This window comes from Drosophila biarmipes, chromosome 3L (assembly GCF_025231255.1).
Source record: "Drosophila biarmipes strain raj3 chromosome 3L, RU_DBia_V1.1, whole genome shotgun sequence".
Taxonomy (NCBI): Eukaryota; Metazoa; Arthropoda; class Insecta; order Diptera; family Drosophilidae; genus Drosophila; species Drosophila biarmipes.
In genome coordinates this window covers 25,198,898-25,221,996 of record NC_066613.1, presented here as the reverse complement: position 1 = coordinate 25,221,996, position 23,099 = coordinate 25,198,898, and the positions used below count along the sequence as shown (strand labels likewise).

The following is a 23,099-nucleotide window of genomic DNA, read 5'->3' as shown; positions in this document are numbered from 1 at the left end:
GCACTTCGTTTCAACACGTATCCGTTGGATATTTAAATTGTACATTTTAGAAAGAGCAGTTAGAGAAGTAGGTTTACAAGTGCCATACATTTTGTAAGTTTTCTTTTTATTTCGAACAGTTTATAATTTCCATTATAAGTTTTTATAAGCTTTTTAATTATAACATTACATTTATTTTGATTTAACATATCAACGTAGTAACTCAACGTAGTTGCTCAATCAAAGAATTCTCTCCCAACCAACACCAGTTAAAATATGCATTGATGTTTCAATCAAAGTTGGTTTAAAAATATCTGTGTTTTATTATTGATAGGCAATATTTCGAGTCGAGCGTTGCATAAATCACTTAAATACCAGGTATGAACATTTTTACATTATCTCAGTAATTGATTCCTCTTCTCCATTACAACTTTTTTTTGGCTTTAGTAAAAACACAAAAATTCCCTTTTACATTTGCCATAACCTGTTGGCCTCAGAGTTTAAAACAAGTATATAAAACCAATTAAAATGTAATTTTAAAGATGCCGGTCAACCTACATATCCTGAATTTATATAATTAATTTAAGCACTTAATTTTGCACCAGCGGAAATGGTTATGGGTTTTTAACTGCAAGAAATTAAAGTACATTTTTCAGATACATTTAATTGATAATGAAATTCTCAATAAAAAGGTTAACTAGTCAATATTTTTGTACAATTATATATATTATTTTTATGATATATAAAAGGTGAGTTAATATTTTGCTGAATACAATGGGCTATTTTTTTATTGACCATAAAACCATAAGAAAATGACAATAAATTTTCCATGAATTAGTCTTTCAAATGGCACTCAAAGAGCTTCGTGTGATTGCGCCCCTTTAGTCGAATGATTGATTGAAGGGTCTGGACCGTCCGAGAAAGAGACGGGGAAAGAGCCATAAAAAGAGAGAGAGAGATTTTAACGTGCGTGCAATTGACAAGCGAAGAGCCGAAGTCGAGGCAAAAACTGCGACTACTGACCACTGACAATCCGGACTGAAAACTGAAAACTAAACACGTAAAACTCGGACTCGGGCGCGTAAGGGAGTCGGTCGTCGGGAGTCGGTCGTCTTTTGTTGATCTTGAGACTGAAATTCCAATTGTTGATTTATCTCTCGGCTGCTGCGCGGCCGACTTCGCCGCGACCGCGCAGTCCACTCAGTTTTGACCAGCGACCAAGTTTATAAAACTTTGAGCCAAAATGCAGCGGCGCACAGTTGTTACCAAAACGTTGCACGCGTCGTGGCCCTCATCAAGAAATTTAAGCGAAAATGAAAACGAAATTCGGTTAACGTCAACAGAAGCTGACAAAAGGCACAAAAAACCCAAACAAGTTGCAGGGCCAGAGTAAGCCAAGTCAACCAAAAAAAAATAATATAAAACAAAACAGAGAGGCAAGAGGCCAAGAAGAAAGAGTGGGCAATATACACACATATAGTATACGGCCAGCTAATCTGTTGTGCAGTGCGTTTTATCAGCCAGCGAAAGAAACGAAAACGAAAGTCGGTCCAAGTCGAGGAGCTAAAGCCTCCGAAAAACTCCATTCCATTCCCCGTTCCAGCAAAATCGGAGACACGCGGATCTCTTCTCGGTAATGTCTCAATAAAAGTAATCTTAACTGCCGCCGGAATGTAGGAAAAAGTGAAAATAAAAGCGCTCAACGGGTTTCGAAAATCAGCCAAATAACACAAATCAAAGTAAGTTGAGTGACGGTTTCAGCTGGTTCTGTGCTCTGTGCAAATAGGACTTGTTAATTGGGTTCTGATCAACACGGTCGCCCACAAACAGTGGCCAATAAGCTGGCCTTTAGTGTGGATCCCTCGCTCTCTCCCTACTGTAGCACACCAATTCCGCGAGCTCGGCTCAGGAGTGTTATGTAAATGCAGATCAAACATATTTCGAAATTCCCCATAGGCAAAGTCCATAAATATATATATACGAGTATATGCACAAATGTCCGATGGGCGTCGCGCGTTGCGCTTGCCACAAAAGAAGCGGCGTCTAAATTATGCAAAACCAACAAAAAGATCGCTTAGGAAAGCGAGGAAACGAGCAAAAAGCGTTAACCATGCACAGCGAGAAAAAATAGCGGTCCCTAATGTCGTTCCAACGTTCTTGATGAGCCGTAGTTATGAAAGGAAAAACGTTGTATCTTACAAATAACCTAAATAGTTTTTAAAAAGCAAAGTTCTAAGAAAATGCTTTAACTAAATTTTACTCTTTTATGCAAATCTAATTTTATAAATAATATTAAAGCTATATATATTAAAGCTATTATATTAAAGCTATTATATTAAACAGGCACATATTATTAATATATATATTTCTCAAATATTCTTAACAGTGTATTTTAATATGCACATTTTCAAAAGATTTTCTTTGTTGATTATGAAATTGGTGTTTCATTTCAATCGAAAGCATGCATAATGTCTCTAATTTGCTTTACAAATTTATGCTTATTTAACTACTTGTCTTTAAAAAAGAGTTTTTTATACATTCATTGTGATATTACAAAAAGATTAAGTGGATTGAAAGATATGTGAGGAGCCAGCACCTCACCTTTATGATTGCTGTTCTCTGAATTAGACTTGGAGAAGGTTGATAAGATATTAATTTGAAGTAAAATAAACATTTTGATAACTAGCTTTTCGTTTTCCTTGTTATAAAACCCCCAATTCTTCGGCTTCCCCATTTCTTTCATAAATACGATCCACTCAATTAGTTTATTTGGCCGCAAATTGAGTGTGCCGCATAATTCTTTAACCGCATTCGTCTGTCAATTTTGATTACGCGCACCTTTAGTCATAATAAACAATAACCCGTGAATTATTACGTATGAGTGAGCTGCGATTGTGTGCGAGTGTGTCAAGCGAAAACGAAAGGCCAGCAACAACAGCCCGTCGATTGTGTGTGGTCAGCAGTGGCGTCCCATTTGGGTTTCGGGTCCAAAATCAATCGAAGTGCCCCTGCCTTTGCACCTGCGCAGACTTCACTCTGCAGAAAATAACAACTCAAACCGAGACTCAGGCCGGTGCTCGGCCAAAAACTCAAAACCGTCGCCGGGCAACGAAGGCAATCAATTGAACCTTAGTCTCCATTTGAGTCGCACTCCCAGCGGAATTGGGTTGAGTCTCGTTTCGCCTCGCCTCGTCTCGATTTTTGTTTATCTTTTTCGCTGCGTTTCAAAAACTTTTACTCCCCGCGACGTTTGCTTGAGGCCCGGGATCCAATACCATCAAAATAAAACGCAAAGTTATTAACGCCTGTGGTAAATGTTAATTATTACATAAGTTTCTCACCCTCTTTCGCCGATTGTTTAACCGGTAATTGGGCTTACAAGGCGTATGCGTAATATTCTAGCGAAATTAGTGCGTGTGTTGCGCCTTGACTTTGGTTTGTTTACCTTTTTACACGGCAAAAAGAACTTGTTACCCGGAAATATTACAGATATATAGCTTAGGAAATCTCTCGTCATATAAGACCCATCAAATATAGTTAAGTGCATACCCCATTCGTTGCTACACTTTGCCCCAGTGCATTGCTAAATCTTTTTTTCGGACTTACTAATAGCCAAACCAAAGCTGCAATTCATAATGAAATAAAGACGTTATATGTTAATTATTGCCCAAAGACGCGCTCCCATTTTCTTGGTTTCCTTGGCCAACGAAGATTATTTAACCGGCAACCAACACACACTGCGTATGCGTAATATTCTAATGCAATCGGCAAAAAACCAAAGCGTAGAGGGCTGCGGGTTTTAAGCGTGTGCAATGTGTGTCAGTGGGAAATTAATACAATGCGCTTGAGAGACGTGCCTATTGGCCACCGCTGGCCGACGAAAGTTTCTCCCCATCAATTGGCAAGCCAATATTAACCAATATCCATACACCACAGGTGCCTGGATCCGGGAGGGACGCGGAGAGGCGTGGCCAGGTGAATCGCAGTCGATCGCAGTGCGGTGACCTTCGGCAAACGGCGGCGGCGAGCAAACAGCAATCAAACAAGCCATTTGAGATAGCCAAACAAGCGCGGTCCAAATATCTCGAACAATACGCGCAGCCGTACTAACAACGAATAAATAGGTGTATAGATATAAGCCAAGGTGACTAAGTACCGCAGCAGCATGGAGATCAGGCGCACCTCTCGACCGTACCTCTGGGTACTGCTCATGCTGCTCGGCCTCTGGCTGGGCTCGGTTTTGGCCAAGGGCGCCGGAAATCAGACAACCCCCACCACCACCACGACCACCTCACGGAACTGGCAGCGCTATCAAAGTCAGTCGCTCAATGAATCGCAATCGATGGCCGAGGAACCGGAGATCTTGGAAACCACTTCAGACATGTTGAGCCACTCGCCCCACGAGACCCATTTGACCCGCACCTCCGTCATTTTCGGACTCACCAAAGTGGCCAACGAGAGCAGCGTCAGCCAAAAGTGCCACGCGCACCTGCGACAAATGCAGCGCGGCATACTCGGCAAACAGCCATGGGCCATGAAGGGTGAGTCGATAAAATAGTCCGAAAAAATGTGTTATTAAATTTGAAAGACCCCAAGGAGACCCGAGAGTAAAGATACAATTGCTGGCTGGTTGTTTAACAAATTTCAAGACTTATTTACAAAACTTCCAGTTAGCAATATCATAATAACAACTGGGATCTTCCCGGTAAGGTAAAAATCTCTTTACAAGAAGAACGCTAAATACTTTTAAATGACTTAGAATGATAAATATATGATTCACAGAATCAACAGTTGTCTATTGAAATTCGCACCTTAGGAAGTTCATGACTACAAGTGAACTGTAAAATACACACCTCAAATAACCCTTTAAGATGAGCCAGTGATTCATTAAAAAGTTTCTGTACAATAGAGTGTGGAAATATTGTTTGAAGTATGTACTTCGGAGTACCTGTTTATTAATTCATTCATTATTCATTAAATTTCCCCACAGTTCTGGATGCATCGGGCACGAAACCCTCAGGCTTTGTTTATGGCCAGAACTACTGGCTGGGAAGCCGGGAAGCTTGCCGCGGAGTCCAAAGACCCGTGGGCATAACCCTGTCGCAAAACTTCGATCGGGTTATGCACTATGGAATTATCACCCAGCAGGCGCCCTTCGACATGGACTACAGGGTGCTGTACCTGCGACACAGTTCTCCCTGGCAGGTTGAGATAAAACTAATGTCCGAGCAGATCATCCACGTCGGCCTGTGCCTCCCAAGTGCCTGCAGTTCGGAGGAGGTTAAACATTTGGCCCAGGACTACGTGGCCGGGGGGATGTTCACCGAAAACGAGATCTTCGACATCCGACCGGAAGTGGTTTACATGAAGGATCTGCAGCTGAGGGAAGAATTCTTCGAGCGGGCCAGCTTCCGACTTTTGGTGGCCTGTGTCTTGGTCACCGGCGCTCTGATGCTTTGTGCCCAACAACTGTCGGCCACCAAGAAGTTGGCACCTTCATCCGAGGAGCCCGATCCTGGACTAGCACCCGCTGAATCTGAAGTCTGGAGAGGACTCAACTCTCTGCTGCAAATTGAGAAGTTGCAGAAATATATACCCTGCTGGGATGTCCCCACAAACTGGGCCAAGATCTTTGCGGTGCGGGAGAACTCTCCGAATGAAATTCCCCTGATGAATGGACTGCGCTCCGTTTGCGCCATCTGGATCATGGTGTTCCACGTGGTCTGGTTCATGTACTTCACTGTCCACAACAAGACTGTGCTGATTTCGTATGCAGAACAGGCCTTCTTTCAATACGTTTCCTCGGCTCCTCTGCTCGTGGACGTCTTCTTTACCATCAGGTGAGTTCATATACATAGGGAAAAATTACCATAAACATTAGAAGATCGAAATAAAGGAACTTTGAGTATGTTCATCCAATTATATAAACTTGTTTTTGGATATAACCTCTTTCAAAACAGACATATCATAAATAAAATGATAGACTATCATCCATTTTTCTGATTTCGCTTGCTAAATTTCTTTCAGTGGCTTTCTGCAAACGTTCAATTTTCTGCGGAACTCTCAGCAGCTGGAGGCCGTTCGTCGAAATAGTCCCAGTGAAAATCTTAGGCTCTTTGGCAAACTGCTCTTCCATCGGTATCTGCGTCTTGGACCACTTTACTTGGTTGTCATGGCCACCGTGGACTTGGTCTACGCTTACATAGGAGATGTCTCGGTTTATCACATCAATGAGAGGTTCGATGAGATGTGCTCCCGCCACTGGTGGCGGAACTTGCTCTTTATTCAAAACCTTTTCGACCATCGGGATATGTGCGCCAACTGGAGCTGGTCCCTGGCCTGCGAAATGCAGTTCTTTATCTTGGCCAATGCTCTGCTGTTTCTCTATGTGAAGTAAGTGGTTAGGTCTTTTCCTAAGAATATATTATTTATTATTTTTTTAAAAACAGATATCCTAGGGCGGTCAAAGCCCTGGTGGTTTCATCTTTTGTGGCCACCATCGCCTGGTCCTATGGCATCGGCTTGAGCATCAAGTTTCAGTTGTCCTTCGATGCCGCCTTTGCAACCGGAACGGAGATCTACACCTCCCCCTTTGTGAGGGTCCTTCCCTATATCCTGGGAGCTGCAACGGCCTGGTTACTGCAGGAGAATCGAGTCCAGCTGGAGATCAGCGAGCCCAGGGAACGCTTCTGCTGGCACCTGGCCCTCTTGGTGTTCTTCGCCTGCATTTACTCGACCGTGAAGAGGGATCTGGGTCCCCTGATGGCCATCACGCTCTTTGTGATGGGTCGCCTGTTCTTTTCGCTGAGTGTATGCTGGATGATAGCGCGCAGCTGCGGTGGGCGGGGGGTGTGGTGGTCACGTCTGCTGGAGGCCAAGGGCTTCCAACATGTCAGTCGGCTGTCCTACGCCATTTACCTTCTCAACCCGCTGGTCATCGCACTGTTCTACAGTTTAACGAATGCCAGTACGCATGCAGATCCCTTCATGCTGGTGAGTACTAGGAATATCTCCAGGGATTTTAAAAATTCTTTATAAAAAAGCCCCACAACATTGGTCTTAAAATGTATATTAAATTTTAGTGCGTGGTCACCTGTGGCTTCGCTGTCATCGTTTACCTGGCCTCCATCCTCTTTTCACTGGCCTTCGAGCTGCCCTTCAGCAATCTTTCCAGTTTGCTAAACCGTCGGCAGTGCAAGCCGAAAAACGCCTAAAGATGCTAGCCCTAAATTAGATCGTTAAGGTCACCGCACACGCCTCCATCTGACAATTGTGATCGCTTTCATGTACAACTACTCATCCTAATCGAATCCTAGGCTTAGTCTTGTCTTAGTCAATGTTACAGATACCTATACATACCTTGTAATCGGTGGAAACCATTCTTAATAAGCTAAACCCTAGCTGTATATTAACTCTGATGTACGTATTGTATGTAGGCAAACACAATACCACGCCCAGAATAGAAAATATATTATTTGACAACACTTACGAATTGAAAATATTTATTTCAACGTTTGTACTCATTTTGAAAAGGGTTATAAAATTAAACATTAAGATACATATGTCAGATAAATTTGATTATTTAAAAAATGCATTCTTTCTTATAGTTCCAAACATATATTAAACAGGGTTGTAGTAACCTATTTTAATATTTGTTATATAAGTCGTAGTAGCCGGTACATTTCTCGCACTTTTTTAGAAATTCAGAACGAGAATTCGGGTCAGAAGAAGCAAAATAGTACCGCAAACGCCTTAAAATCTCTGAAGATTGCTCTTTAATTTCATTAAAGTTCCAGCTTGGATAATGTTTTCTTATACTGCAAATTATCTGATAAAGAACGGATTCCGTCGAAAAATAGTATTTCAGCAGTTGGCTCATTTCTTCCCTGGTGTTTTCCACAAAAGTTTGCGTGAGCTGTAGAATAAGTTTAAATATTTCGGGTTCCAAATGCTCGGCCATGCTGGTAATCAGCAGTTCAAAGCTCTCTAAGCTAACAATGTGATCTCTAAGAGTCTTGCCATAGACTGCCAGGTCAATATCTTCTCCCTTAACTTTGACAGTGTTGATTTCTGGAGAATTCTCCAGTACATCAATGGGTTCCTTGGGAGTTTCCGGTAACTTCTTTGGTTTTCTCTTTTTTTGTATGGGTTGAAGGAGAATGTCGAGCTCAGATTTTAAGGGAACTCCGTTCGAACTGCGTATTAGATCCACTTTGCCGTTTATTCTAACAGCTTCCTCCGATATCTTGTCAAAAACGCTTCTATAAATAATTAACTTAGAATTTTGTAAACATTGAATGTCTCATACTGACCTTTCCTGATTAACCAAGATGTTTAGACAATTTGCTTCTTCCAACATACTTTTTGCCAGACGAAAATTGTTAAATGTTTGTGTAAATAGAACTAAAGAATCAGAAAGATCAATTAAGTCACAAGATTTCTGCACGCTGTCAGGATTCTATTTGAATAAAATGATTTAAGGAAACGTGTAAAATGTATTCGGAAAATACCCACCAAGAGCAAGCTGAGCATCCGTTCACCTGCGCAAAATTCGGGAACCAATTGAAAAACAGCATTTTCTGATTTCTTGCGGATAACAGGTGTTTTGGAAGCTATTGACAAGGACTCGGGCGTTATGAAGCAATCCTTGATTTTTGGTAAGAATCCTGGGCGCGGCTGTTCTGTGATGGGATACGATTTTAGTTCGACCTGACCATCAATCAGTTTATACACTCCACGATACGGGGTGACCATCAAACCCTCGCGAAAATCTGACAGCAAAAGAAACTCATTCCAGTTTCCGTAACTTGAGTTCTGAGTCACGTACGCCATGCAACAGTCGATGCCACTGGCCTGACCAGATTTGTCTGTTAAATAGAAATGTGATTTTCTTTTAGTGGTAAGTGATTTCAAACGCCTTGCATATATTCACCCACACAACGTCGACAACGGAAAACAGGATACAGGTGCCAGGATCTGCTTTCCTCAGCCAACTGCGGATTGCTCACATTGTCCACTATCAGCACAAAAAAGAGGGACGTTAAGGACTGTCCATTTGTGTATTTCCCTGTTATAAAAGAAATAGGTAACAATATAAGATATGGCTACATTAAGGATATTGATATTCTTACTTTGATTCCAAATCCGATAGAACCAGTTGCAATTGCCTTTAAACAGGGATAACTTCCTTTTTAGAACCTCTTCCTGATTAGCTGTCAGCCTGCCCACCTTGTTTTAATATTTTCAATACTACGAGGCTCTTAGCTACTTACAGATCCCAGGTTATATCCTCTCCATGGCTTAGGATCTCTGCAAACTTTTGCTGCACTTCTCTGACCGTGGGAACTAAAGTTGTATCTTTATCTTTTGATGCACTCATGTTTGCGAACTTTTTCGCTCTGTTATTTTCACTAGTTGCACATTGCAGATGGCAGTTGCAACACAACGTGTTTATCGATACCTAAAGTTGTTGAAAACTTTTTTATATTTTACCGAAATACCAAAGCCCGAATGGGCTTTTGTTAACATGTTAAATAGTTTTGAATAAACCTCCAAAAGTATCTTTGTAATCAGAGTGCTCTGCTGAATAACAGTATACTGCTATTATGGTCACCCCAAATATCGAGTAAGTACAGATTGTGCTCTTTCTTAAGTGCAGGGGCTTCAGCAATAGGGGTTTCACCACACGATAAGGTCGTTAAGTGCAAAGAATACTGAAATAAAAATATTTATTTTAACACGTTATTAATAAAACGATAAGATTCAACGTAAGCAAGCGCAAGGAAACGTATTGTCAGTAAGAAAGAGATGCAAGGTTTCTACGCTGCCGAAAAAGTGAGGCTGCGGCGAATGCCGCCCGAAAATACCAAAAGTGCGGCAAAATACCCAAGTTGGCGAATACCTCTCACACGAGAGAAAATTCAAACACGTAAGGAAACGAAGGAATATTTAAGTCATTAAATAATGGAAACTAGCAACAACGCAGTTTCAGTAAAAAATAGAAGCAAGATTTCTACGACGCTGCCGAAAAAGTGTGGCTGCTGCGAGCGCGGCCGAAAATACCAAAAGTGCGGAAAAAGACCGAAGCTGGCGAATACCTCTCGCGAGAGAAGTTCAAACTGGCGAAGTACGCTCACTTTTAAATCGCTCACAATTTTGCACCCTCTGAGACGCGCTGCTCGTGTTTTTCCCCACTTGAAATTGTTTAAAGTATATATTAAAAAACACAGTCGTCGGTGACTTTTCGCGGGTAAAGTAGTGAAGCAACATATGTAGCTTGTTTTCGCTTTCAAAACTGCTACGGTTATGCCATGATGCCAAATGAGTTATATCCGGCTGATATTAGTTTATTTATCATCAAAAACGCAACTCATAAACAATAATATAACAGCAACATATGGATAAAACCAGTGCAAAGTGACTAAAAGAGCAGTTTAAGCGTTGTATGAGCAGCGAAAAAGGATATTCGGGCCCAGCATCCTTCGGCCTGCTTCTTCTTCTTCCTCTCCGTTGGCATTCCTTTTCGCCGCGAGTGTGCATTGGTGTGCGTGTGTGTGGGCTGGAAAATTGCGTTAAATAAGTGTATATTCCAGCTGTCAACAAGCAATTGATGCAAAATATATATTAAATATCGCTTTATTGTGAGCGTGAGTGTTGAATTAGCACTCCCGAATCGCCATCTCTGTCGCTCCGCGACTTTGTTTTTTACTGTTACCTGAAAAGATGGGTGTGTGTGAGTGTGCGTGTGTGCTGCTTGCGGAAATTAATTAAAAACGCACCCAAGTTGCCCCCACTCTCGCTCTCCCGCTCTCCTGGAAGGACTCAAAATGGGAGGCAAATGAGGAGGCAGCCGGGAAAACAGGAAGAAGGTGAATACATGAAATCATAAAAGGCCTAAAACTTAAGATATTAATTAAGCCAGCCCTGTACTTGAAACCTTTTTGTTTGTCTTTTGGAGGGCTTTGTCTTTTTTCTTATCAGCATCCCATTGAACGGCGGCCCATTGTTGTTGCTTCTGCGGGGGCGAACACTCGCTCTCCCGCTCGCTCTGCTCATATGTGTGTGTGACTGTTTTTTTTTGTTGTATGTCTTTCGCTCTTTTCGTCGCCTTTAACTTGGCCAGCGGACTTGTTGTTGCTGCCTCTGCAGCATGCTCTTCTTTTTTGCTTTTTCCCAACAACAAGAGGTTCCTTCTTTTTTTTAGCATGTGCTGTCGCTGGCGACTGACCTTGAACAAGTTCAGGCACAGTGGCACGCATGCCTGTGTGTCTGGTTCCCCTTGGGCTCCTTGGCTCCCGCGCTCCTGGTTGCCTGTTTTGCCGCCTTGGCCTTGGCCTGTCCCACTGTGCCGCCTCGCCCCTCTCTCACCGTCTTCCAAGTGTTTGCCCAATCACTTACAGTGGAGCCCTCTATAGTTTCGTTCCACTACGATTCCATAAGATGAGTGCGTCATATGATATTATAGAATATGATATGGTGTGATATGATTTGATATGATGTGGTATGATGTTATATGATAAGATATGATATGATATGATATGATATGTTATGCCAAGATATGGTATGATAAGATATGCATAAGTGTAATCCCAAACCCAATATTTTTTATATTTTTATTAAATTTTTCCAATCAATAATATGACAAAAACATAAACAATAAAACATAAAGTTTCAAAAAAGAGATCTCGCTTTTGAGGTCTCAGATAGTCCCATAAAGACAAGCTCAACAGTTAAATCATCAATTTGACTTGATATGCGGAGTGACTAATATTTTCATTTCGATAAAGCTTAATTTCTAAAACCTCAATTGAGTAAGCATTTATATAAATGTTTAAAAACTAATAATACTTAAGTAGAGTATTAATATCCTTTATTTTAAGTTGACATATTATGAAGCCATATAAACCATAAGGTAGTATATTTTATTAGTATAATATTATTTCTTTAACATTTATTTTCAGATTAAAACAAAAAATATTTAGTACGTAGGATTTTCGTAGAGTTAGCTGGCTTACTTTTTGAAAGTTTGATCCAACCTATAGTTATTTTCAAGGAGGAGCTCTGAGGAAATTCCTTTACAAATTCATCAAGAATCCAATGGAACATTTTAAGCCGAACCACTTCTTTTGAGGCGTACATAAGCATCGAGATGGGTACAATATTTAAGGGATGATTTAAGGAAATGATTTCATTCAATTGTGTCAATGTAAGAATATCAACTTTCGTTTCAAGTCCACTGGTTGTATCGTACCGCTCCAACTTTTCGATCACATGCTCGCGGGCAAAGCTCCGATTTTTAATTGCGGCAGCTTCCGCGCGAAGCTCTCGCTCGTATATCGCTCGCATATGGATATATTCATCTCCCTCAATCGACGGTCTCTGTCACACCGTGAATTTGTCTAATTTTTTCAGGGGCCCCACCGAACCCAGAACTCCGTCTTCGCCCGTTTGTTTGCTTGCCCGTCCGCAGCTGTCGCTACTTTGCGCCCACTTGCGCCTTCTGGCCCACTGATAACCGGCGTGCGAAGCGCTGGACGGCGACGGCGCTACTTTTACTGGTCCGTACAGTGACCCCGGGGTTCTCCGCCAACGTCACTCGCCGCGTCAGCGCTTGAGCTTTCTGCTTTCTCTTTTCCTCCCGCCCACCGCTCACCGCGCTGAAATGCCCGATTCGCACGGGCTGATAACCTGAGCCAAGTGGCTTTGGCTCAAGATTTGTAAAACGCATTAAAACCAACAATGGGCACATTTAATAGGGAGTCAGCACCTCCTTTATGAGGTTGTAGGAGTAGTTTTTACATCAAACCAGCATATTCATGAAATACTACATTATAAAAACCATTTGTCAGAAGAAAAGTTGACCATAAAATCAAATGTTGTCACTCAAAAAAATTATACAAATTAAAATAAGTTGGTCCCAAGTAAAGTTGATAAGGGCGATCACTAAAATCTAATCTACCTACACTTGTGAAACTCTTTCGTGACTATCATGCGACACACATGTGACAATTTTCATTTCCAGAACCCAATAAAATATAATGCTCAATTAGTTTATTTCTGATCCCAAAGATACTAAATAAAATACCCTATCTCAGAATATTTTTCAATTGAAATATTAACAAATTCCAATGCTCCACACCAGTGCACTTTGAATTTCGATTGCCAGCTACAAGTGAATATGTTTTTGCATATAATGCAGATATTTTCTCAATCCAAAGATAAAGAGCTGCCACCTTCCTCGCACATACTTCTACAGATTCTTTAAATATTGCAAGTATTTGGAACTTATTTATTGCCCGTGGTAATCGGAAAACTTGCACTGGAATGAGCTCTCACAAAATGCTAGTTTTTGTTATATGGTAAAAACATACTTATTTGCATTGCCCCCCGAGTTTTTGTGTACTTCATAATCAGCTGTGTGTGCGGCTACAGAAGCAGAACGAATTACAATAATCAAATTCTAGAAATTCCGTTTAATTTTATGTCAGCAAATTTGCACAAGTGATAATGAGAGCCCAGAAATGTGGCCTTTCGATCCCCCAGAAAACTGAGTCATCGCCCGAGCATTTTGGATTGTCTTCTTCGGCAAGGCGTTTCCCAGTTTCTTCGCTTTATGTTCCCTATATGGGTGCCCATTTGAATACAAACACGGACACATATTGTGTTTTTGATCGAGTCCATTGTGCCAAAGAAATTCGGCGAGTGCGTGCAAAAAACTCGTTTTGCCCGGGGTTCAAGAGCTGGACTTTGGCCGGGCTGGCCGGCCCGAGGAAATGTAAACAAAAGGCGCGTAATTAAATTTTCATACGCAGCTCAGGAATACGTATCCATAAGTTATTTAGCGTGCGAGAGAGCGACCCACCCTGCAGAGGGCCATAAAGTAGGCAGGACCCTAGCTTGGGCGTTTCCCGGCCGTTGTGCCTGGTGCTTTGTATTTGCATTTTTATTTCTCTACTTCCATAACCCCGCCCTGTTGGCTTTTAATTGCCAATTTGCGGACTCCTCGGCTTTGTCACTCAGCGCGCTGTGTCCTTCAATCAAGCGAAATGCATTTGTCGTCGCCCTGTCGTTGCGGCAGGGGAGGATTAGGGTCCCCGCACCTCTTGAGATCCCGTCTGCCCTGCTCAGGAGGCGCCGCCATCCATGTCCTGAATAACGTACGCCAGCCATGGAAGAGTTCATTATGGGTCTGCGGTTGGGTACTTGGGGAAGTAACCCAGAGGTCTTATTGCAGGACTTAAATTTGAACATTACATCTCACTTCCTTCCCGAAGCTTTCCTAGGAGAAACGAAGGAGGTGCAATACTCGACTACCGGCTACCCATTACTCTGCTAACCAATTGTTACTGGCCGTTTAGTTCTTAAACACTTTTCATACACTATCCCGATATAAAAACATCAAGCTATAGTTCAAAGTAATGACCAAAAAAATCATTTGAATTACCATTTTACTTCTAACATCACTGTAGGCGAATATAGTATACCCCTGCCTTCTACAAGCAAAGCAATGTCTCATAGCATAAGTATGATTATGGCACAAACTTATAGGTATTCGACATTCTTATGCCCCGAAATTCGCTATCAGGTTTCTAGAACCTTGATGCTGACTAAGAACTATATTTTGAAAATGCCATATGGCTGGGATAGTGGGATTTCTGTGAGTGCAGGCCAACGCCCAAGACCTCGCACTCAGGAATTGGGCGAGACTGAGCTCGTAAATCTGGGGAAGGAGGCGGCTGAGCCGTCGGAGGCTCGGGCGGATTGCGTCCGCATCCGCATCCGCTGCCCGGGATGACCAACTTTTCCACTGCTGTTGCAATTCCATGTGGCATCCACACCCCCGACTCTGTTGCACTCGCCTAAATATCTGGCTGGCATCGTTTTTTAGCGTTGCCCTGCAATTTGCTAGCCCACGTGAGTAGTGTGCGTGCCGCTGTCGTGAGTGGAAATGGAAATGAACATGGGAAAGCGGGAAAAGTTTTGCAGCACAGCCTATGTATGCAGTTTCACCCACAAACCGCACCGCAAAATGTTTGTTGCACCCGACAGAGGCGGGGCAATCTCCCTCGGCATGTTGTAATTGCGGCATGTTGGCAGCAGAAAACCCGTCTGGGCTTCCCCGCTTTTCCTCTTCCATTCATTTCTGCCAGTCTGCGAAAACTCCTTCAAGCTGCTGACTCACATTTTTCGACATCTGGGACAGGGCGGGTTTTCCGTGGCTCTCAGCAAGATGCCATGCACTTGGAATATCGATTTCAAACGACAATTAAACGTATGGAACCGTATGGAATGCTGTTGATGATAGAAACAGTAGAAATAGTTGTTTAATTGTAATTTTACACATTAGCATCCATTGTTTTAATTACTATAAACAGTCGCAGAGTGATAAGAAGATTGCTTTTTAGTTAGGATAGCTTTATATGTAACGGATTGAATTTATAGTAAGATATTGCTAAGCTGTAGATACTTTTTCTCTGGGTTAAGCTTAAAATCAAGAAAGTTTAGTGAGGGCTTTACTTTACTGAAGCTTGAGAAGATTTCGTATCCATATAATTTCGATTGATCAAGTTTATGTTTCTTCCGATGTGCCAACGGATATTTTATATGTTCCGGACGGGGAATGGCTTGACTCCAGCTGGTTTTTCTCCCAGTGCGTCTGCATATGGCATGTGTACACAATCTGTAAGCTCGTGGGCCCACATGGATGGCTACATTTGTGAGCCATCAAGTTGTGAGGGACCTTTGTCTGGCCGCCGGCGGGGCTTGATGTTTGATGCTCCAGCTCTTGACTCCCATTTGACGCCGGCGACGGGATGCCAAGTGGCGAATGCAACGCTCTCCGGGATCTCGAGAGGCCCTCGGATTACAGTGACACAGATAAGGTCTCCAGCTGGGTGCATTCCGTGCCTCTGTTTCCCAGAAGTTGCGTACACAATGCTGCCCGCATCAATTGGAGAAAATTCCGAGCAATTACAAATGAATGGCGTATGAAGGCACTTGATAGTGGCTATTAGTCATGGTATAAATAAATACCGAAATGGTTTGCTGAAACACAATTAAAGTTGTTAGCATGCAACTTAGATAGTCCCGCGGAAGTGGATATAACTGGGGCATTTGTGGGCGTCTAGTGCTGAAATTCTGATACAAATAGCTATCAAGTACAGGCATTTATTTGGTCTTCGAAGCGCCTATGTTTCTGTGTTAAACGCAAACGCTTTTCAATCATTCCCAGTAAACGCGACTTGCGTTGCAATTACCAACGTCAAAAACCGGTTTCAGAGTTATCCGCACACCCAAAGCTGTTTTTCCGCCTAAGAAACAGTTTTTAGCTGCTTAGCAGAACCCTACTCGCGAGAAAATGTGAAGAAATCCCAGCCACTTTCCACACTTTCAATTGTGTAACTCTTAGATGCGGTTCATATGTGTAACTTTTCACTTGAGGCAACCGCAACTGCACTTAAGGTTATAGCTCGCTGTTAGCTTGTTTTCTTTTCCACACTTTAAAGTTGCTTACAGTTCGCTTTTTCGCTAATTACCAGTCGAGACTGAGTGCTCGCCTTGTAATGAGTCTGAATAATGGAAATTATTGCTCCGGAGACCCTCGTACTGTATTTATTTGTTCAGTTGGTGTATACAAATATTGTACTCCCGATTGATGGCAAGTGCCAAGAAGCACGTGAAAGTTGCAGTGTGTGCGAGTGGAGGACAACCTGGCACAGGCATTTAAAGCGTCTTTTGGGCGGGAGCCAAGTTTCCGCAGTGCCAACCTGCTGCCATTCAGCGTAAACAATCCTCCTGCTGCTCAGACAAAAACTGCCAGTGGGCCAGTGGTAAGCCATCAAAAGCCCGATGCGATACCAGATAAACAATAGAAGACGCCGGGCCGCAAACTGCAAGCGAATCTATTGCCGGTTTTTTGTATAGTTCAGAGCCATTCGGGGACCACAGACCACGATAAAATTCAACCTTCGACTTGAAAAAGTTATTCGGCGTTGCTGTTGGCATTTTATCGACTGCAAATGCCAGCCTTTGGCAGGCGTCCCAGCCCCAAACAACAGCCCGACCCCGTCTATAAACCTCGGAGTCTAGGCTGATTTCTGTAAAGTTCACGAGAGGTGTGGGTACTTAGTGGAAGCAAAGGTGGAAAATGTTTGCGTTTTATAACCTTTATAAACCGTTTACAACCTTTATTCTGAAGACCAGCATTTGCAGGTTGATCAGAAGGGAGTGCTTAAGAAAAATATTTTTATTTATATTTTAAGTGTTTTTATATCAAGAACACTTTCTTGAAATCATACAAATATCATAATGCATAGTCAAACAAATTCCAGGTTTAAGTTCAAAAGGCAGGCCAATCTAAAGTGAGTGCCTGAGAAAAGCGCTTGTATTTATAAATTTATATTACATATATCTTATATTAAGAACAGTTTCTTCCTAATCATACATATATCATAGCTCGTGGTTAAACAAGTGCATATTTTATTTCAAAGGGCAAGCCAATCTAAAGGGAGTTCCTAAGATAAGCGCTCATATTAATATTTTTAAAGAATATTTCTTATATCAAGAACAGTTTCTTCCTATTCATACATATATCATAATGCATAGTCAAACAAATTCCAGGTTTAAGTTCAAAAGGCAGGCCAATCTAAAGGGAGTGCTTAAGATAAGCGCATGTATTTATATTTTTAATAAATACTTCTTATATCAAGAACAGTTTCTTCTAAGTCATGCATATATCGTATAACATAATCGAGCAAGGTTGCTTGCTTTATGTTTAAGTTCAAAGGGCAAACAGCAATTCCTAATTGAATTCGTGTCATGCTCAGAAATGTCACGAGTGCAGGTCAGTCAGATAATTTATGAAGATGACTTTCCTCAGCGTTTTCCCGGGGCGACCATCAGATAATTATCTCAGTTATTAATTGCCCAGCTAAGGTCAGTGTGGCGTGCATACAAAAATCGATAGGTAATTAAATTAAACAAGCCATGCAAAACATTCTTTATCATTTAAGTAGTTTACAGACGAAAAACAGAAAACCATTTCCACTGAAAGTGTAGCATAAATGTTTAATAAACCATTTTGATTTCAGAGAAAGATATAAAAAGAGTACATACCTTTCCACTTATTTTTAAAATCACCAGCAGGCGAAATGTCGTGACTGCTGGCAGTCAATGTGCAATGGAGCCACCCTCGAAGTCGGAACTGCAGCCAAACTTCACTTTGCATTTCGCATAACTGGCCTTGGTGGGGCCTAAGGCTTGCAGTTCGTTCTGCTGCCAAAGGTCAAAGGTTCAGCTGTAATTAGTTTTCGCATATCTTGGGGCACCAACTCCCCTCCAACTGGAGCCCAGATCTGGGTACTTGGGGTTGCCCTGGCCCAAAGTCTGAGGACATGGCGGGCGTTGCGTGCTGCCCTCAGCCATTAACAACCATCCACCGCAGCTCCTTTATTTCATATTAACCCAGTCTGTGTAGAACTATTGGCTCGGGCGGGAAATTTACATGAATATAACAATTTTATAACGTTTCGCGTGTTGAACGGCGTTCCGGCCTCAAACTTGTGACGCTTTCGGTGTATAAAATACTTGAGTACCTCAAATGTGGGGCGGCGCAGAGCGGCACAGCCCATCTGTCATTAGGGGACTACTCTTATCGAAGGCGCGCGCGGCTATCTAATCGAAAAGCGTTTCCAGACGTTGTCTAATAAAGTCCCTTGGGCGAGTTTCGAGAGCAGATAATCAGCTGAGTGCAGCCAAACCTTGGCCACAGACCTTTCCATATTGCACGGAGCCATCGCTGGATTGTATTTCGATTCGACTGCAACGCGTGTGCCCACTTCATTGGGGAATCGCCCGGAACGCCTTTTCGGACTCGAGGCTGAAGAGCTCCTTGTTTCACTATCTACGGACATGGGCGTGAGTGCGTCTTCCGGTTGACTGCGAAAATATTAAAATTATGCACAAACCGAAGAGGAAACGGGTGAGCCATCCACTTTGAAAATATCAAAACTATATGTACTCCGAGGAGAAACAACAATGCGGTTGATAAGGGAATTTAATTTCCCATGAACTCATGAGAAGTTAAATAATAACAAGATCTTTTTCAACCATTACCCAAATTATAAGCCCCCTCAAGTGCTTTATTAAGCCGTTTAATGTGCACGAAGTAATCAAGGCTTAAAATAAATCTCTATTTTTTGGCTTGGGTCTACCTGATTAGATAGCTTTGTTGCCTAATTTTAAATGTTATCGAGCGCTTTTGCTATACGCTGCATTGCACTGCCGTTTGGCCAGCTGTGATAAGCAAACTAGCGTAGGGGAAAACATTCCACCCTCCATTGATATCTGAAAGCGATTGGCCAAGTTGCCACCGCCGATTTAAGTACAGCCAATTAATGTAGGTGCCCCACCATAACGATTAACTGCTCGACTTCGATAAGGCTCCAGCTCCGTGGGACGTCATCGATTCCCTTGTCAAATGCTGGGCCTTAAATTCGACGAATTCCTTTATCGATGTGGACAGAGCTGTCAGGAGTGCGTGGTCGGGCCAAGAAATCAATAATTTCAACTTATCTCTCCGCATTTTTTACTTTCGATGCGGGAGGTGCCCAGGTACTCAGGTACTCAGATACCCAGTTACTCGGGTACTCAGTTCGGTTTCGGAAGTCGCCGGGAATCCATCAGGTGTCTCGCCTCGTCGTGAATGAATTATGGCAGGTGCGTTCCATTGGCATGCGCTTGGCCAAAAGCGATAGGGTGCGCTTCGCCTAATTCATGTGCGACCTGTTGACACCTGTTGTTGCTGCTGTTGCTGTTGGCCACTTAGAAAATTGACCACATGTCATGTGGCAGTGGCAGTGGCAGCCAATTGGCCTAATGCCCCGGGTCATTATCGCGTTGGCGATAAACTGGGTGGGGAAGTGGGCTTTGAGTGGCGTTTACTAACAGTTTTCCTTACCTCTGCCGTTGCAGCCACTCGGATCTGGAGTTAGATGGCCAAGGCACGCAGAAAACGCTTCCGTCTGAGGTGTCCGGAAACAGAGTTAGTGCCAATCACAAGCCGCTAGGATGGACAAGCGATCGGTGTGCCTGCTGCTCATTTGCATCAACGTGTGCCTGGTCATCTGGCTGGTCAGTGTGCAGCAGTCGCCGATGCTGGAGCCGGAGATCGTGGCGGATTTCAGCGGAACCGGAGCCGGAAGCAGTGCACTCGGCCCCAGCAGCACGCCACAGCCCCAGCAGCCGAGTGCCAACAGTGGGCCGCAGAGGCGGAGCCGGCGCAAACCAAACCAAATACAGCTGCCTAGTCCTAGTAGTAGTACCACCAACTATAGTAGCCAAGTAGTAGTTAGCAACACATTCGATGGCCACCGCCTGCTGGCCACGCCCTCCGCGCTGGCCTCCCATCAAACGCCCTCGCCCCCCGGGAGCAGCATGCACCTGATGGATCTGCCCAATTTCGTGTATCTCATGGATCAGCCCGCCTGTGATAAGGATGTACGGGTGCTGATATTCGTGCACTCGGCGGTGAGGAACGTGGAGAAGCGGAGGATCATCCGGGAGACCTGGGCGGACCGCAAGTACATAGAGCAGACGCCGCTGCGGGTCATCTTCCTGGTGGGCGGAGTGGGCGAGAACGGCGAGCGGTGGCAGCAGTTCCTGGGACGCGAGAACCACCTACACGGCGACCTCGTGCAGGGCAACTTCGAGGACGCCTACCGCAACATGACCTACAAGCACGTGATGGCCCTCAAGTGGTTCAGCGAGAAGTGTGCGCATGCGCAGCTGCTAGTGAAGGTGGACGACGACGTCTTCATGAACACCCCCCAGCTGGTCAAGTACTTGGCCACGCCCTCGCTGCCGGAGCACGCGCTGCTCCAGGATCCCGAGCTGATGCTCTGCCGGTCCGTCCATCACTCGCGGGTCAAGCGATCGTACCGGGTGAGTGGTGCTTAAATGTGGTTGATAATATATTTATCTTTTGGAATTTTCTTTCCTTACTTTTTATAAATTTCCAACTTCATATTATCAATTTCATATTTCTGGAGCTCATTATTTGTTTTTCTTGGCCTTGTAGATAGCACGTTTGCACTTTCCCTTCGCAAACAGCAAATAATAGATAAATAGAGAAACAATTGAATAAGTAACTGTGGCCATTAAAATCCAATTAGCAATTGAGGCGGTTAGGTAACCTGCAAACAGGTGATAAGAATAACAATAAAATGGGCTATCTTATCTTAAGGTACTTGCTGAAAGGGAACACTTTAAGCTCTGCAAGTTCAGGAAATCCTTTTATAAGAGCCATGCTAATCGAAATCCCCTCTCTTGCAGTCCAAATGGCGGGTGACCTACAAGGAGTACCCCCACCGCTACTACCCGGAGTACTGTCCCGGCATGGCCATTGTCTACGCACCGGACGTGGTGCGGCGGCTGTTCGAGGCGGCGCAGAAGGCCCAGTACTTCTGGGTGGACGACGTGCTCATCACGGGCATCCTGGCCGAGGAGACGGGCAGCCGGATCACCCCGCTGAAGTACTACCTCGAGCAGAAGGACGTGCGCCGGCTGCTCAGCGGCGAGGCCGATCTCGAGGATCCCCCGTTCCTCTTCACCAACCACGCCATCCGGCCGGACGAGAGCATGGCCATTTGGCAGATGGCGCTGGACAGAATCCAGCGGCCCCTGCTCACCCATCCCGCGTCCTCATCCGCATCCGCGCCCGCATCCCCCGCTTCCAAGTCCCCGCCAGCGCCAGTGCCAAGTGCGAACCTTTCCGAGGCCCAGACGAGCTCCGCCACGGGCTTCAGCTAGCTTCACTGGCTCCCCCACGATGGATTAGACTACGTTTAGTTTCTTTGGCTGTTCAGTTTTAAGTTCTAGCGTTTAGTTTTAATTTGTAGTTATCCCTAGTGTCAACTGATTATCGGATAGGTAGCATTTTTTGTCGCGACGAGAACGAACCGAACGGAACATTGCAAGTCAAGTGAACCACCAACCACCTGCCCACAATCATTCGTATCATATGAACCGAGACCGAAAGCCGTAACTAATCTAAGGACTCTACTGATAGTCACATCCAATGCGAATCGCTCACCAAAATCGGAAAGTCAGATAAGCAGACAGCCGGAACACCAAACTCAATAAAACGATCGCAATACCTTAAGCAGAACTCGTAACTCGTAAGAAAACTACAATAGTACTTAACACGATGGGTGAAGAACAGAAGGGAAAGCTAAAAACAAAGCCGACAAGCTGAGGATTCAAGTGTTTAGTGAAATCAGTGAGTAACCAAACCAAATATTGAATTCGAAGGGGGAGTATTTATTAAAGCACTTATATATATGTATACTTAGGGACAAACGAAATGCAGATCGACCCACGCGCTTGCATAACACTTACCTATTTTTTGTAAAACCATGTATTTCGTAGCCATCCAAACTCTATCGTTTCGGTCCCAGTATTCCAGCAAGGCCAAGGGTGGAGAATCTGAATCTGCGTGTGCATACATTTATACGGATACACAAACCTAATGAAGTAAATGAGTAACATAAGTGGGAACAGAAATGCCAGGAACGTTAACTGAAATATCAAAAACGATGAAAAACAAAGAATTAAGTAATAGCAAATTGTACGGTCCGAGAAAGCTGAAAACGATGAACGAACGAAATGGTAACAAATGAAATTTATAAATGTGTAATGAAATTAATTAAATGTTCAAGTTTGTCAGAAATTATATGAAAATCATTTCAAAATACAAATTACAAGCGACCTCCGAGTGTTTTATTTTTGAATTCAAATTTCCGTTGGGTCCACTGCTTGCTTGATGAATAAGCAGTGCAGCCAGTAGATGAGAAAAGGAGACAAATATAGTGCGATTCGCGGTTTCATACAAATCATCTTTCGTAGGTAAGCAGTTGCATGAAGTTAAAGAGGGAAAGAGACAAGTATAGTGTACATGGCAGCTTCATAGCCACGAGCTTTTGTTGGGCTGCAATGCAAGCAGTTGAGAGAAAGGGACAACTATATATACAAAATGCGTTTCATAGCAATTAGATTTTGTTTGACCTGACATTTTTGAATATAAAAACAAGCAGTTCTAACGACTAAAATCAGTTTAAATTTGG

General features: G+C 43.4%; 3 protein-coding genes across 13 annotated transcripts; 2 read left to right on the top strand and 1 right to left on the bottom strand.

Annotated features, from left to right (window-relative positions):
- Positions 1-1,078: 1,078 nt before the first annotated feature.
- On the top strand, positions 1,079-7,463 carry LOC108035519 (nose resistant to fluoxetine protein 6). Of its 3 annotated transcripts, none has more exons than XM_044095081.2 (6): positions 1,079-1,612; positions 3,916-4,520; positions 4,970-5,819; positions 6,007-6,372; positions 6,429-6,972; positions 7,062-7,463. In XM_044095081.2, exons 2-6 carry the CDS (start codon positions 4,145-4,147, stop codon positions 7,191-7,193), a joined length of 2,268 nt encoding a protein of 755 aa, XP_043951016.1. In that variant the 5' UTR covers positions 1,079-1,612; positions 3,916-4,144; the 3' UTR covers positions 7,194-7,463. The 3 variants fall into 3 exon arrangements, with proteins under 3 accessions (XP_043951016.1, XP_016966670.1, XP_043951015.1); XM_017111181.3 differs by having other exon boundaries at positions 1,079-1,718; XM_044095080.2 differs by lacking the exon at positions 1,079-1,612 and adding an exon at positions 3,223-3,289.
- Positions 7,451-9,742, bottom strand: LOC108035520 (uncharacterized). Of its 4 annotated transcripts, none has more exons than XM_017111182.3 (6): positions 9,252-9,429; positions 9,111-9,199; positions 8,912-9,046; positions 8,494-8,846; positions 8,292-8,437; positions 7,451-8,240 (listed from the first exon to the last, which is right to left on the bottom strand). In XM_017111182.3, the coding sequence occupies exons 1-6, from the start codon at positions 9,356-9,358 to the stop codon at positions 7,625-7,627; spliced, it is 1,446 nt and encodes a 481-aa protein (XP_016966671.1). In that variant the 5' UTR covers positions 9,359-9,429; the 3' UTR covers positions 7,451-7,624. The 4 variants fall into 4 exon arrangements, with proteins under 4 accessions (XP_016966671.1, XP_016966673.1, XP_016966674.1 ...); XM_017111185.3 differs by having other exon boundaries at positions 8,092-8,240; positions 8,292-8,382; positions 9,252-9,443; XM_017111184.2 differs by lacking the exons at positions 9,111-9,199; positions 9,252-9,429 and having other exon boundaries at positions 8,916-9,046.
- Positions 9,743-10,106: 364 nt separating this feature from the next.
- LOC108035412 (lactosylceramide 1,3-N-acetyl-beta-D-glucosaminyltransferase A) lies at positions 10,107-22,744 on the top strand. Of its 6 annotated transcripts, none has more exons than XR_007763655.1 (4): positions 10,107-10,847; positions 19,951-20,919; positions 21,310-22,255; positions 22,405-22,744. XR_007763655.1 is itself a non-coding variant. In XM_044094917.2 (4 exons), exons 3-4 carry the CDS (start codon positions 20,047-20,049, stop codon positions 21,784-21,786), a joined length of 1,350 nt encoding a protein of 449 aa, XP_043950852.1. In that variant the 5' UTR covers positions 10,110-10,228; positions 10,572-10,847; positions 19,951-20,046; the 3' UTR covers positions 21,787-22,744. The 6 variants fall into 6 exon arrangements, 4 of the variants coding, with proteins under 4 accessions (XP_050742025.1, XP_043950852.1, XP_050742024.1 ...); XR_007763654.1 differs by having other exon boundaries at positions 22,329-22,744; XM_044094917.2 differs by having other exon boundaries at positions 10,110-10,228; positions 10,572-10,847; positions 21,310-22,744.
- Positions 22,745-23,099: the final 355 nt, after the last annotated feature.

What these genes read in the sequence shown, in the direction of transcription:
- LOC108035519 (XM_044095081.2), top strand. Translation starts at nt 4,145, where the DNA reads ATGGAGATCAGGCGCACCTCTCGACCGTACCTCTGGGTACTGCTCATG. An exon ending in ACAGCCATGGGCCATGAAGG is followed by an intron (nt 4,521 to 4,969) that starts GTGAGTCGATAA and finishes ATTTCCCCACAG; the next exon opens with TTCTGGATGCATCGGGCACG. An exon ending in ATGCAGATCCCTTCATGCTG is followed by an intron (nt 6,973 to 7,061) that starts GTGAGTACTAGG and finishes ATTAAATTTTAG; the next exon opens with TGCGTGGTCACCTGTGGCTT.
- LOC108035520 (XM_017111182.3), bottom strand. Translation starts at nt 9,358, where the DNA reads ATGAGTGCATCAAAAGATAAAGATACAACTTTAGTTCCCACGGTCAGA. An exon ending in CTATCGGATTTGGAATCAAA is followed by an intron (nt 9,047 to 9,110) that starts GTAAGAATATCA and finishes CTTTTATAACAG; the next exon opens with GGAAATACACAAATGGACAG. An exon ending in ATCTTGGTTAATCAGGAAAG is followed by an intron (nt 8,241 to 8,291) that starts GTCAGTATGAGA and finishes AATTATTTATAG; the next exon opens with AAGCGTTTTTGACAAGATAT.
- LOC108035412 (XM_050886068.1), top strand. Translation starts at nt 20,047, where the DNA reads ATGGACAAGCGATCGGTGTGCCTGCTGCTCATTTGCATCAACGTGTGC. An exon ending in GGGTCAAGCGATCGTACCGG is followed by an intron (nt 20,920 to 21,309) that starts GTGAGTGGTGCT and finishes CCTCTCTTGCAG; the next exon opens with TCCAAATGGCGGGTGACCTA.